We start from the raw sequence: 13,391 nt of genomic DNA on the forward strand, positions 1-13,391 counted from the left end.
AGGCAAACAAGAAAAGTAAAGAGAAAGGGTTAGTAGGTGAATTATACTGAGCACGAATAGGGAGGGCAGAAGGCAGATATGAATGGAAGTGACCATAGAATTCTATAAAATACAAAGCTGTTATTTGGGGTGGCTCTCTTGGAGGGGGAGGGAGGCAGGGGGAAATTTAGGTGATATAAAAACAAAAGATATCACTAAATATGTATTTAAAAAAGAAAATGTGCAGCTGCTTTCAATTCTTTACACCCTTCTTCAGTCTTTTGTGCATGAGTGATTTTAACCATATGGACACTTTCTCCACTAGCCCTGCCCTGCCTTGCTATCTGGTTTATTGAGTTGCTATTACTCCCCAAGTCCCTCCCAAAATTCCTATTCAGTGACTAACTCCCTGTTAGTGAATTGCCCCAACCTTGTCTCTGGGTGACAGATCTTGGGACAATCCTTGGGCATGTACATGAAATCTTTCCAACTTGGGAGGACTTGATGTTGCCCCCACCCTCCTGGCATAACCTCCCATTCTCCCCTTCCCACAAAAATGAGGCATCAGATTAGGCTTTTAGTGGAGGTCAGAAGTCATCATACACCATACAACCAGTGCTAGTGGTGACGGTTAGTGGTGATGGTGATCCACTTCTATTTCCCCAATGAATCCGCTTTTAAGAACTCACACGGACACCTTACTTATCTGACATCTTTGAGAAAAAGAGCAATTCCCATAAAGACAGATGTTCCTAATGACTGAAGCTTTGCTCTTTAAGAGGCAAACCTTGTTTTGTTTTGATGATTTTTATGAAATTGCAAATACATCTCCACTAAAATGTAGCACACAGTTCCTGCCTTTTTACTTGGAGCTGACTCAGGTATGGCTTTAGGAGCATCAGTTGTATTGGACTGTTGAGATGTATACACCTGCTTACCCCTGCACCAAATGACCCCAGATTGCTCAGGTATTGAGGGTGGGGTACTCTGTTGTCCTTATCTCTCTTTCCTTACTGTCTAAGGTCACATCTTGCTTGCTTCCTTTTTGCATGATTTAAATAGTCCCAGCTTCTATTTTTTTGTCGTTGTTGTTTTTTGTTGACTCATATTTACCATGGGCTTGGAAAGCAGATTATTAGGCTTGTTACCATTGTGGGGAAAGTAAAGCATCAATAGGCTCTAAATGAGGGTTTTTACAAATAATATGTCGGCATGAGAATTATTACAGACGTGTTTACTCCACAAATGTCTGCATGAGCGTAATTACAGACGTGTTTACTCTGCAAGATCTTTTTTTCTTCTGAGTTCTGTATTTTGGGGAAAGTTAAAATTAAAGATAAGTAAATTGTATAACATTTGGGCCAAAATTATATAGAATGTTTTCCTTCTTTACTGAAGGAACATAGCTACATGAAGAGGGGAGTAGAGTCTTCTCTGAGTATGCTTCTGTGTCAAGTGAAACCCTAACTTAGGAATATTCCACTTGTATATGAAGAACTTGTTTCTAGGATAACTGTTTTACATAATAACTTTGATAGGAATAGTAATTGGGTTTTATAGTTTTGTAAAATTCTTTACATACATTTTCTCATTTGAATGTCACAATGACAACCCTATGAGGTAGGTATTCCTGAGATTATTACCTCCATATTAGGGATATGAAAACCATGGCTTATGGGGTCTTTTTCATGTTTTTAACTTCATTAGACTTAACATGTTATATCCTTAGAATATTTCTGATTAATGCAGAGGTTCGTAACTTTTTTTTATCTCATGGAACTCTTTGGTAGTCTGATGGAAACTATGGATAGATGCCTTCTCAGATCATACTTTCAAAGTAATTTTTAAAAATGCTAACTTATGTATATATGTGAAATATATATGTATATTGTACATATATATATGTATAAACATGTATGTGTATATATTTTCCCATCCAAGTCCACTGACCTCTGGAAATCTATCTATGAATACCCTGTGGAGTCCATAGATCCCAGGTTAAGAACTCTTGACTCAGCAGCACTATTGGCCCACTATCTTACAAAGTTTGCAAACGGCAAATCATCCTGTGTTTGGGCAGAATTGGCTGATCACACCATCAGTAGGGTAGACCAGTCATGTTCTTTCTGACATGTTTAAGAGTTTGTTCTGAAAACCTGGTGCCTCTTCAGTTGAATGGCACACCCATGGGAAACTGGTGATTGACCATCTTAGCAGTATCAGCAATGTGAAGCCTATTGCCAGAATCAATAGCAGTTAAGACAGCATGTGAACCAGCGACATCTTCTGCTGGCTTGTTAATGTCTTGGCATCATTTGTGCCTGTCATCCAGTAAATGTTCCTTGATTTTATTCTTTTTAAATTGAGTCTCAGTCACCTTTAGTTATCATTATATTGAATAATAAGAAAGGCACAGACATCTGTGTACGTGTATGTGTATATGTACACATACGGTGAAACCAGAGGAAGTCAAAGAAAAGGCCAGGTAGGGAGAACAAATGGGTTTAGGAGATAATTAATAGGAATGTCTCATTTATTTTGATTCCTTTAGGTTTGGTCGCAAGCGGACCTTAGCAGTTTTTCTGTGCCTTGGAGGACTGGCCTGTCTTATTGTCATGTTTCTTCCTGAAAAAAAAGGTGCATTGTTTTCATTTTTCTTGCCAGGTTTTTTGTTAACACTTTGATAATGGTAGATCTTAGCCTGGAAGAGTCTACCATATGCCACGCTTCATTTCTATGACAGTGTATTCTTTAGAAATTGTGTAGGACATAATGGGCCAGATCCTGCCTGGTGAGTCAGCTGTTCTCTGAGTGAATAATGAACTTTGAACAGTGCATTACTAATTCTTTCAGGCTATTAAGCTACCATCTGGGTGGCTAGAATATCATACTAGTGAGGCCAGATTTGCTAATTGGATCATGATAAGGACCTGTTAGCTTCCCACAGAGAAAATCTCTATTTTGTGGATATAGGATCATACCCCTAACCTGAAGCAGCCAACTCTGAGTGTATAGTATTGGCTAGGAGGATGCCTAGGCAAGATCTATCGATCAATAAGCATTCGTGGCACAGTGGAGCGAGTGTTGCACCTGGAGTCAAGAAGATCCCACCTTAAACATTAGCTCCGTGAGCCTGGTAAAGTCACTCAATCTCTCTAGGGCTGTTTCTTTATCTTTAAAAATGCATGGGTTGGACTTATGGACCTCTCCAATCCTCTAATATCATTCTATGTGCCAGACACCATGTTAGGTGCTAGGCATCTGATTTAGAACAAAGCTGTAGCCACAATGGAAAAACAATGTAAATGGAAGCTCTAATGTTGGTGCTTTCCTCATGGATGAAATCACAACCACAGTAATAGTAATATCTAACATTTCTGTAGTGTTTACTATATGTCAGGCACTGTAGTAAGTGCTTTTAACAAGTACCTCCTTTATCCTCACAACAATCCAGGGAGGTGGGTGATATTATTATCCCCATTCTGTAAATGAGGAAACTAAGGCAAATAGAGGTTAAATGAGTTGCTCAGGGTCACACAACTAGTGTCTCAGGCTGCATTTGAACTCATATCTTTCTGACTCCTGGGCCATTGTTAGCTACAAAACAAAAAAACTGAAAGATGAAAGATGGAAGATTCATTAGATACCCTTTTGGGGAAATGACTATTGCCGCAGGTACAGTGGGGTCTCTGGGTCTGAACAGTAAACTCCTTGAGGTCAGAGGCCATGTATCCTTCTTCCTTCGCTGTCATTGGGTGCTCACCAAAATGAAAGTGATTCTAAGACCTCTGAATAGCTTACACTTTAGAACAGATTCATCACAGTTTCATTGTGGTTAAATACTTTATTTTTTTTTAATTTAATTTTTAAAAAACATAATGGGATCGGAAGTCAACTCTAAAATTCATCTGATCAGATGCTTTTCACACTTCCAATTCTTTGGTAGATTTTAAAATTATAAAATGAAGGTATAAAAGAGGCATTCCTCACCTCCTTGAGCTTTTATTTCTATTTTCAGCACCCAGGAACTGTTAGAAAAAAAGGAGAATATAATATCAGAAGATGGCCCTGGTACCTTCCCCATTCACACTGCCCCTGACTATTGGAGATTTAGACTCACTTGGATTAATAGGAGACCTCCCTGGACAAATGCAGAAAAAACCAGAATGCCTTGATCAGATTTCACCCCAGTGTCCCAGTACCAAGTACACAATAGGCACTTATACATTTGTTCAATTAAATCAAATACATAATGAAAATGCCCACATAATCCTCCCAGTCTGACCTTAAGTCAGGTCAACAAATGTTTATTAAACACATCACCTGACTGTCTAAATTTTCCTGAACTTCCCAGGACCTTCCTGTCCAGACCCCACAATTTTAAGCCTCTTTGTCCCTTCTTTCCCCTTGTTCATTTATGTTCCCTTACTCTCTTATTAGCTACTGTTTGCCTTATTAAATCTTTGTGTTGAAAAATTCTTTGCCACACTGGTGTATCTTTTTTCCTAAGGTATACAATTGGGCTGATTCAAACCACCTGGGGCTTTGTACAATAGCCCTTTCTGAACTTATGCATGTTATGCCCCAAAAAGCAAGATCAAGCACTGATTCCAATTCCTGTCCCCAAATCTAGACCTATAATCACCTCCCTTATCATTTTCTATTTATTTTAGGAGTTTGTCCTGACCCTTTTTTTTCTTGTCACACAAAAAATGGGAAATAAACAAAAGAAATTACATTACCCCTGATTATAATAATTTTATAAAAATGTAACTGCTGTAAATCAGTTGCCACAATAAGAACCAAAGAACTCAGAATATTCTTTATTCAGCAGGTGTTTGACTTTTTTTCTTTGCCAAGTGGAGAAAGGTGCTGACCAAAAGTAACACCTTTAGTAAATGAATGCATTTGTAAAATTGTATGAAGAAGGATTAGAAGGTATTATGAACAGTGTTGTCTCATACAACAGTGGGTAGCAGTGGAGAGTAAAACCAGTTTTTTAAAATGTTGAAAAGAGACACCATTAAACAGTGTCATACCCAGAGTACTTAAGAATAAAAGTGGAAAATATACACATGTAGATAACATGGTGCAGGCTACATAAAGCCATGAAGCATCATAGAACGTCCTCAAAACCAAAACAAAAAACTATAACCTGACCATCCATACGGGAAAACCCAAGCAAATGAAGAATGTCTATTTCCCAGATTATGAATGAACACCCTGCCCATCAGGATAGCTAATTAGATCTGTTTCTGGGACAGATAGTACAAATATAAAGTGAATTGGAGTCATGATTAACAAGGACAAGGAGTGTAAACTAGATTGCTTTCAAGAAATTACAAAGCTCTTTACTGACCCCCAAGATTCTTATGGAAACAAAGGTCCATATTTTTAATACCAACATTCTGCCAATGTTGAGGCATGATTGGAAGATGTAGACTATGGCACTGTCTGAAGAATGTAAAAATGGATATCACGTGAAGATCAGTGGAGATGTGAATAGTGGATATGTTCAGACTGTAACATCTCAGTAACAAGGAAGTTCAAAGAAAATGAGTAAAGGTTTTTATCAGGGAAACATATGATAGGAAGAAAAGATGAACTGGTCATAGGTTCCAAATGAAAGAGATTATAGATTCCCTTGAGTATCATTACATGGTTCTACCTTATCCCATCCAACTATGTGTGATGATTCTGTCCAGTAGATCTTTTCATACCACACTAGTGTACCTCGGTGAGTAGAATGGTACCAGATCAGCTCCAGAGAAGTGTACATCTGGCCAAGAGGTGAAGATTTCCAGGGAAACAAAGAATTGTATGAGTCCCTATGATGGATTATTTATGTTTCAAAACTGTTAATGCTAAAAGATTTATGCACTGATGGACCAGCTTAAAAGCTTGCCCATATAACTGAACATCATAGATTTGGACAAAATGCATTGTTTATCCACTTGCTTTCTTTCCCTGTGTAAATTGTTATGCAAAATTCTTTGGAGTGATTGTGAATTTCATTTAGAAATCTGTACAATGTCCTGGGGCTTGATTTTGTCAGCACGTTGTTATTTGAACCAGGTGGCTCTCACCATGTTTCTTCCATGTGCACTCAGAACTGGATTTACCAGACAGTGGTAGTTACATCTGGCAAGCATACATCTCCCTGTTTTATGACTTGCTTCAATATTAACAATCAGGATTGTCAAAGTTCTTTATTGCCTCATCTTTTAAGGAATAATATCTGATCTTAATATGTGCATGTTAATATACTTAACATCTGATATATTAATATAATTAAATAGTTATATATAATTATTTATATATTTCTATTTATAATTTATTTATATTTATGTATAATTTTATATTTATTTCATTTATTCATAAATATATAATTTATAAATATAAAATGTACTTATATTTATATATAATTAGTATATGATATTAATATATTAATATAATTTAAAATAATATCTGATCTTCCCTAGTCAGCCTTTTTTTCTGAAGCCTAGTTTCTCCCTGATTGCCTCCTATTGGTGGCAGATCCAACAAGGTAATTCATTTCACACTGTCCATTATCCTTTCATGGACCAGTCTGGTTCCAACATTACCACTCCTAAGGGTTTTCTGCCTTTTTATTCCATCCTCATTTGCAGCCACAGAAGGTTTGAGCCACTGTAAAACATTCATTTTTGCCTTCCCTGGCTTAAAAGTACATGAATCTTGTCTTTGAAATGAATTTCACCTGACCTATGTCCAACCTTACCATTAAGAGCTTACTATTCCAAATTTTACCACCTATAGCTACCACTTAAAAACCAAAAACTGGTTCCTCAGCTAGAAAATAGCTCTATCATCATCCCAGACCTTTTCCTACTCACCTGCTCTGCTGGGTCCTAACCTCTCCTGGTCATGTCAGACCTCACATCAGCATGTGAGGAGTGACCATAAAAGAATGAGACTGAATTTTTAACATTCTAGCGTTTGCTTGGTCATCCAGGCATTGCTACCTTCAAAATAATTCCTCTAAGAGCTTAAACACTTAATCCAGTGATTATAACCCATTTTTGGAATTGCCTTCAGAGCCTCCAATGCATTTTGCTTTTGAATGTTCTCATTGGTAACAAACCAACGTGCTTTTTTGAGGATGCGTTTTATGTGTGTGTATAAACAATCAGTAACTATTTGATATTGTCTAGGGAATAAGGTAAGGAATCAACTTGGTGAGGCAGTTATAGTAAAAATTGAAAGTGAAAAACAGTGAACTTTATTTTAGTTCTTGCATTGTAAATTAACTCTGCTGGCACCTCCCAGAGAGACATTCTGAACATGCAAAGCCTTCCAGAGTGACAACATAGAAGGTGCAATAATTTCTGGTAAAGACAAATTCTAAATCACTATCTTATAGCCACAAGTTACACACCCAGTACGAGTTGCTGATGTTAAGGACTTCATTTGCAGGTGAGGAATGAAGCCAAGGAATTAAAAGCAGCAAGTCTACAGGTAATGTGCAAAGCACTCCTAGACTATGCATTGTATTACCACAGACTGTGGTACCACAAGCCCAGACTGTGGGCATAGATGGCAGAGGGAGAGCCACCTTAGATAACATTCATTCAAGAGTGCTGGAGATTTCCTTTCCTCTGTAAAATGAGGGGAATAGATTTGATGGCCTCTGAGGTCCTTCCCTGCTGTAAATCTCTGTGATCATAATTCTAGGGGTCTGCTGCTGTCCCAAATGTTACAATGGATGGACCTTTTCCAGACTTAGCTATCATTATGTGGGTTCTATAGGAGATGTTTTGATGCTATTTTTTTCAGTAAGGATTTTGCTTAAGAATCTAAACTATGGGGTGGTAGTCCCATAACATGCTGCCAAAGAGGTAAAGAACCTCCATGTTGGTGCAGTCTAGAAGACTTTATAGTACATCATTTCCAAAAATTGTTTCCAGCATCCTACAGGTGCTCTCTCCAGGCTACCCTGCTGTCCCAACTCATTATACTGACTCATTGGGTTTTTTGGGGTGGAAATAATGGTTAAAGTTGGTCTGTTCTAGTTTTAGCACAGAAAAAAACTGTTTCAAGCCCAACCAAATACCCTAGAGAACAAAGGCCAAAGGACACGAGTCATTGCTTGCTCGGTGAATTCCCCATAGTGGGTTGTGTGGGTTGTTGTTCTTTTTCACAAGGCATGTAAAGCAAAGGCTGGGATTCTTTTCCAAGTACCCTGGCAAGAAGGGAAGACATGGCCCCAGTTGGCAGAACTTGACATATCTGAGTAAATGAAGATTGATTTCAGAACTAAGCAGGGAAGGTGGTGCCTGAAGAGATGCCATGATGATTCTGTGATTACTAGAGCAGGCCTTTCTTTGTAGGTCTTGTCTTCCTTTCTAGTGAAGAAATCAGGAATCACTGGAGCTGTGGTTTCTTTCACTAAGAAGACCCTCATCAGGCATCCATCCCACCATTCATTTGGTGAATATTGATGGTGAACATGTTCTGCACACCAAGTATTGTGGAAGATACAGAAAAGTATAAGGGATCAGATCCTGTCATTATTGTGTCCAGTAGGACATAATTTCCTTGAGATCAGGGACTATTTTTGTCATTTTATCCTCATATAATTAATAAATAGTTGCTGAGGACCTCCTCCATGTGGCACCTTCTATGAGTGATCTTGAGAGATCTTTAAAAAACAAAAGACATAGCTCATCCCTCAAAGCATGGAATCTAAATTAAGAACCAAATTAAAATCTCATGTAAGCAATTACAAAACAGAATACCAAAAAGGGGGGTTTGCTGTAGTGCAAATTGTTATATATGAGCTTATGGGATGATAAGTGTATAGAAGTTATCACAGTGGGCAGAAAGACTCAAAGAGGAAGCATTAATAATAACTACGTCAGCATGGTGGCTCCCTAGTGCTGGGCCTGGAAGAGGGAAGACTCATCTTCACGAGTTCAAATTTGACCTCAGACACTTACTAGCTTTGTGACCCTGGGCAAATCATTTAATCTTGTTTGCCTCAGTTTTCTCATCTGTAAAATGAGCTGGAGAAGGAAATGGCAAACCATTCCAGTATCTTTGCCAAGTCACAAATGTGATCATGAGGAATGAAATATGACTGAAAAGCATGAAACAACAACAGCATCTATATAATGCCCACAATATGCCAGGCACTGTGTTAAGTGATGGGGTCTGAGATAGAAAAAAATAAGACAGTCTCTACTCTCAAGGAGTTCACATTTGACTACACGAAGGCCATTTATATAGGAAACCTTAGCTACAGAGAAAATGGAAAGGTCCATTGATCCTTAAGGTACCAAGGCAAGACATATCTTCTTAAGTGGCATTTCCACTGAGAAAACTCTGTTTCTGACATTGAACCATCTGATACTGCCAAGGACTTTGGCACTGAAAACTTCCTGGCTACTGAGTGCAGTAAAATAAAATAGGCTCTTTTGGGCGGTAGTAAGTCCCCCACACCTCTCTTCCAAGTGGAGGTCTTCCTCTAAAGGAAAAGTTGCATGATCACTGGATGGGGACGATGTAGGGGAGATTTTTCTTCAGCAGGTAGAGATTGTACTAGTCAGTGCCTGAGGCAGCTAGTGGTGTAGTAGATAGGGCACTGGGCCTGGAGTCAGGAAAAACTGTGTTCAAATCGTTATCTTCATAACCCTGGGCAAGTCACTTAATCTTTGTCTGCTTCAGTTTCCTCAACTGTAAAACAGAGGTACCTGCCTCCCAAGACTGTTGTGAAGATCAAATTTGTTAAAAGTTCTTATCACAGGGCTTGGCACATACTAAGTAAATGGCAGCTCTCACAATTATTAACATCTTCTCCTAAGCTTTATAGGCACTATATGGGTAAGTAGGTGGTATAGTGGATAAAACTCTGGGCCTGGAGTCAGGGAGACTTGAGCTCAGATTTGGCCTCAGACACTGGGCAAGTCACTTCACCCTGTTTGCTTCTGTTTCCTCATCTGTAAAATGAGCTGGAGAACAAAATGACTAACCACTTCAGTACCTTTGCCAAAAAAAACCCAACGAAACCTAAATAGGGTCACGGGGAGTCAGACATGACTGAAACAACTCACCAAGGCACTATACGTAGGTCCAGCCATGAGACTGCAATTCTCTTACTGTTCTTAAGTATACAACGAGCTATAAAGGAGGTGCAGGTTAGTTCCTTGTCAAATCAAATACTTTCGACTTTCGCTAACTTAACTGACTACATATATGGAGGTTGCAGGTGTCTTGCTATAGGAACTAGAGACTGGGCACGTTCAGTAACTCTCTTGCTCTGAGTAAGCTGTGATTCATATAACTGGAAGACTGGCAAATTTCCATGTCTCGATTTCTGAGTCTTCTCCCTAAATTAGAGACTACAGCCATCCTGCCCTTTGGGATTGCCTTTAAAGCTTCCCATTCTTTTCCTAAATAACTATGTAATTTTAAAAGTATTTTCATCTACACTAATGATCTCCTCCATTGGGTTGCCTTTTCTTTTCCAGACACAGGAGTTTTTGCAGTGGTGAATAGCCATTCTTTGTCTTTACTAGGGAAACTGACCATCAGTGCTGCTTTTAACATTGTTTACATCTACACATCGGAACTTTATCCAACGGTCATCAGGTGAGCGACCGTCAAAGAGCCCTTATCTGGGCAGTTTGTATTTGTTCCAGTCTTCTTTCAAGATCCTTAGGCTTCAAGCAAATACCTACCTGTCTTATAGCTGACACTTCAGCACTTTTAAACCTGTAAAACTGGCTTTAAAAGGTTGTCACTAGAGTGGGGAAAACAGTTTTTGTTTGGATCTTGTGGACATGTTGTGGACTAAGTGTACTGATATAAATGGGGAAAAGGGAATAGTTGTGTTTTCATTTTGGTATATTTTTTTTGCTTTGTATTATCTGGCCTTACCTATTAGATTCAGTTCAGCAAACTTTATTAAGTACCTACTGTGTGCAAAATACATAGTCTTAGGTTCTAGGAATACAGTGATGAAAAGCAAACAGTCCCTGTGTTCAAGGGTCTTACGTCCAATCAAGGCAAAAAAAAATGTAGACTTATAATTATGCGCAAAATATATCGAAAGTAACATGAGTTTGTGGGTGGGGGCAGAACTAGCAAATGGGGGATTCAAAAAAGGATTCATGCAGGAAGTGATGCTTGAGCTGAGCCTTGAGGGAAGCTAGGAATTGGAAGAGGCAGAGGTGAGCGGGGAGCACATTCCAAGTTTAGTTATGTCTTCCTCTGGCATCTCTATGTCCTTCCTAAAGTCTACAAAATGAGGTTCTAACCAGCACTGGAAGAAGAAGAGAAGGCAGGTAGGTAGTTCAGTAGATATAGTACCAGGTCTAGAGTCAAAAAGATCTGAGTTCAAATCTAGCCTCATATACCTAACTGGCTGTGTGACCCTGGACAAGTCACTTAATCTCTGTTTACTTAAATTTTCCCATCTGTAAAATGAATCAATACATGGAGGTTGCAAGTGTCTCCCAGGGCTGTTGGAAAGATTAAAATGAGACAATATTTGTAAAATGTGTTTAACCCAATGCCTGGCATGTAGTAGGTTCTGGATAAATGTTTGCTATTATTAATTTTTTCAGTAACTACTAATTTTAATAAACCCAATTATGTTATTCACATTTAAAAAATCATTACTCTTATGTATTCACTTTATAGTCCACAGTTCTTTTCAACATATGATAGCGTATGTCTACGTTGCCTCTGGGCAGCTAGGTTGTATAGTATGCAGAGTGCCAGGTCTTGAGTCAAGAAAACTTCTCTCTCTGAATTCTAATTCAGCCTCAGACTTTTACTAGCTGTGTGACCTTGGGCAAGTCACTAAACCCTATTTGCCTCAGTTTCCTCATCGGTGAAATGAACTGGAGAAGGAAATGGCAAACCACTCCAATGTCTTAGCCAAGAAAACCCCAAATGAGATCACAAAGAGACAAATACAGCTGAAAAACAGCTGAACACAGCAACAAGCTGCCACTGAATTCTTGATTTTTTTTTAAATCAAGTCAATTATTCTAGCCATTGAAGGCAAACGGACTGGTCTATATTCTTCAGGGTTAGCCTCTTAAAATTATAATGTGTGTTCCAAATGTGAATGATACATTGCCCTACCTCTCTCAATCTTCAGGCCTATCTTTTGTCCCTTCATGTGGTCTGATAAATAATACCAGATACTTCTACTTTCCACAAAAGTCCCTGCTGGAGTGATGTTGCCTCTAAAGTTTTAATAAGAGAAACAGCATGATGGAAGGGAAATAGAACTGGACCAGAAATTGGGAGATCCCTGATCAAACTCAACTTTTAACCTTTACTTGCTGTGTGGCTATGGGAAAATTATTGAATCTGTTCTGTGCCTCAGTTATCCCATTTTAAAAATAAGGAAAATAATTTTCACATTACCTATCTCACAGAACTTTTATGGGGATCAAATGAGTAAAAGTATATAAGTTGCTTTGCCAACCTTAAAGCCCTGCTATTATCATCATTGTGGAAAATCTTGGGTACAGGCTCAGTGACCCTGTGTCAGTGTTCAAGGACCCTTATTAGCTCATAAATGGTTCTTGGATTTGTGTGTGTGTGTGTGTGTGTGTGTATGTGTTTGAAAAGATCATAGGAAAAAATGCTCTAAATCACTATTGATTAGTAGAATGCAAATTCACACCTACCAGTTTGGCTAATGTGACAGGAAAAGATAATGACAAATGTTGAAGGGGATATGGGAAAATTGGGACACTAATACACTGTTGATAGAGTTGTGAACTGATCCAACCATTTTGAAAAGTAATTTGGAACTATGCCCAAAGGGCTATAAAACTGTGCATATGCTTTGACCCAGCAATATCACTACTAGGTCTATATCTCAAAAAGATTAAAGAAAAAAGAAAAGGAAATATCTGTACAAAAATATTTATAGCAGCTTTTTTGTGAATTTTTGAGTTTTTTCTTTTTGAAATTGATATGATGCCCATCAACTGGGAAATGGCTGAATAAGTTACAGTATATGATTGTGATAGAATACTGTTGTGCAATAAGAAATGAAGAGCAGGATGTTTTTCAGAAAAACCTGGGAGACTTACATGAACTGATGCAAAGTGAAGTAAACAGAACTGAGATCGTTATACACAGTAACAGCAATTTTGTATGATGATCAGCTATAAGTGACTTAGCTATTCCCAGCAATATAATAATTCAAGAAAATTCAAAAGTACTTAGGATGCTATCTACCTTCAGAGAAAGAACTGATGGAGTCTGAATGCAGATTGATATACTTTTTTACTTTATTTTTCTTAGTTTTTTGTGTTTTGCTTTGTTTTGGTCTATGTTTTCTTTTGCACAAGGCTAATATAAAAATATGCTTTGCATGAATTGCACATTTGTAATCTACATCAAAT

General features: G+C 38.2%; 1 protein-coding gene across 2 annotated transcripts in view; it reads left to right on the forward strand.

Moving 5' to 3' along the window:
- Nucleotides 1–13,391, forward strand: part of SLC22A15 (solute carrier family 22 member 15) — an 87,517-nt gene that overhangs the window by 68,114 nt on the left and 6,012 nt on the right. For both annotated transcript variants that reach the window (XR_011974813.1, XM_072644454.1), the window contains exons 8-9: nucleotides 2,531–2,616; nucleotides 10,488–10,608. Coding sequence is in view for 1 of the 2 variants with exons in the window: in XM_072644454.1 (XP_072500555.1) it covers nucleotides 2,531–2,616; nucleotides 10,488–10,608 (207 nt within the window). In the remaining variant the exon portion in view is untranslated. The remainder of the gene's footprint in view (nucleotides 1–2,530; nucleotides 2,617–10,487; nucleotides 10,609–13,391) is intronic.

The sequence above is a fragment of the Notamacropus eugenii genome, chromosome 2 (assembly GCF_028372415.1).
Source record: "Notamacropus eugenii isolate mMacEug1 chromosome 2, mMacEug1.pri_v2, whole genome shotgun sequence".
Classification (NCBI taxonomy): Eukaryota; Metazoa; Chordata; class Mammalia; order Diprotodontia; family Macropodidae; genus Notamacropus; species Notamacropus eugenii.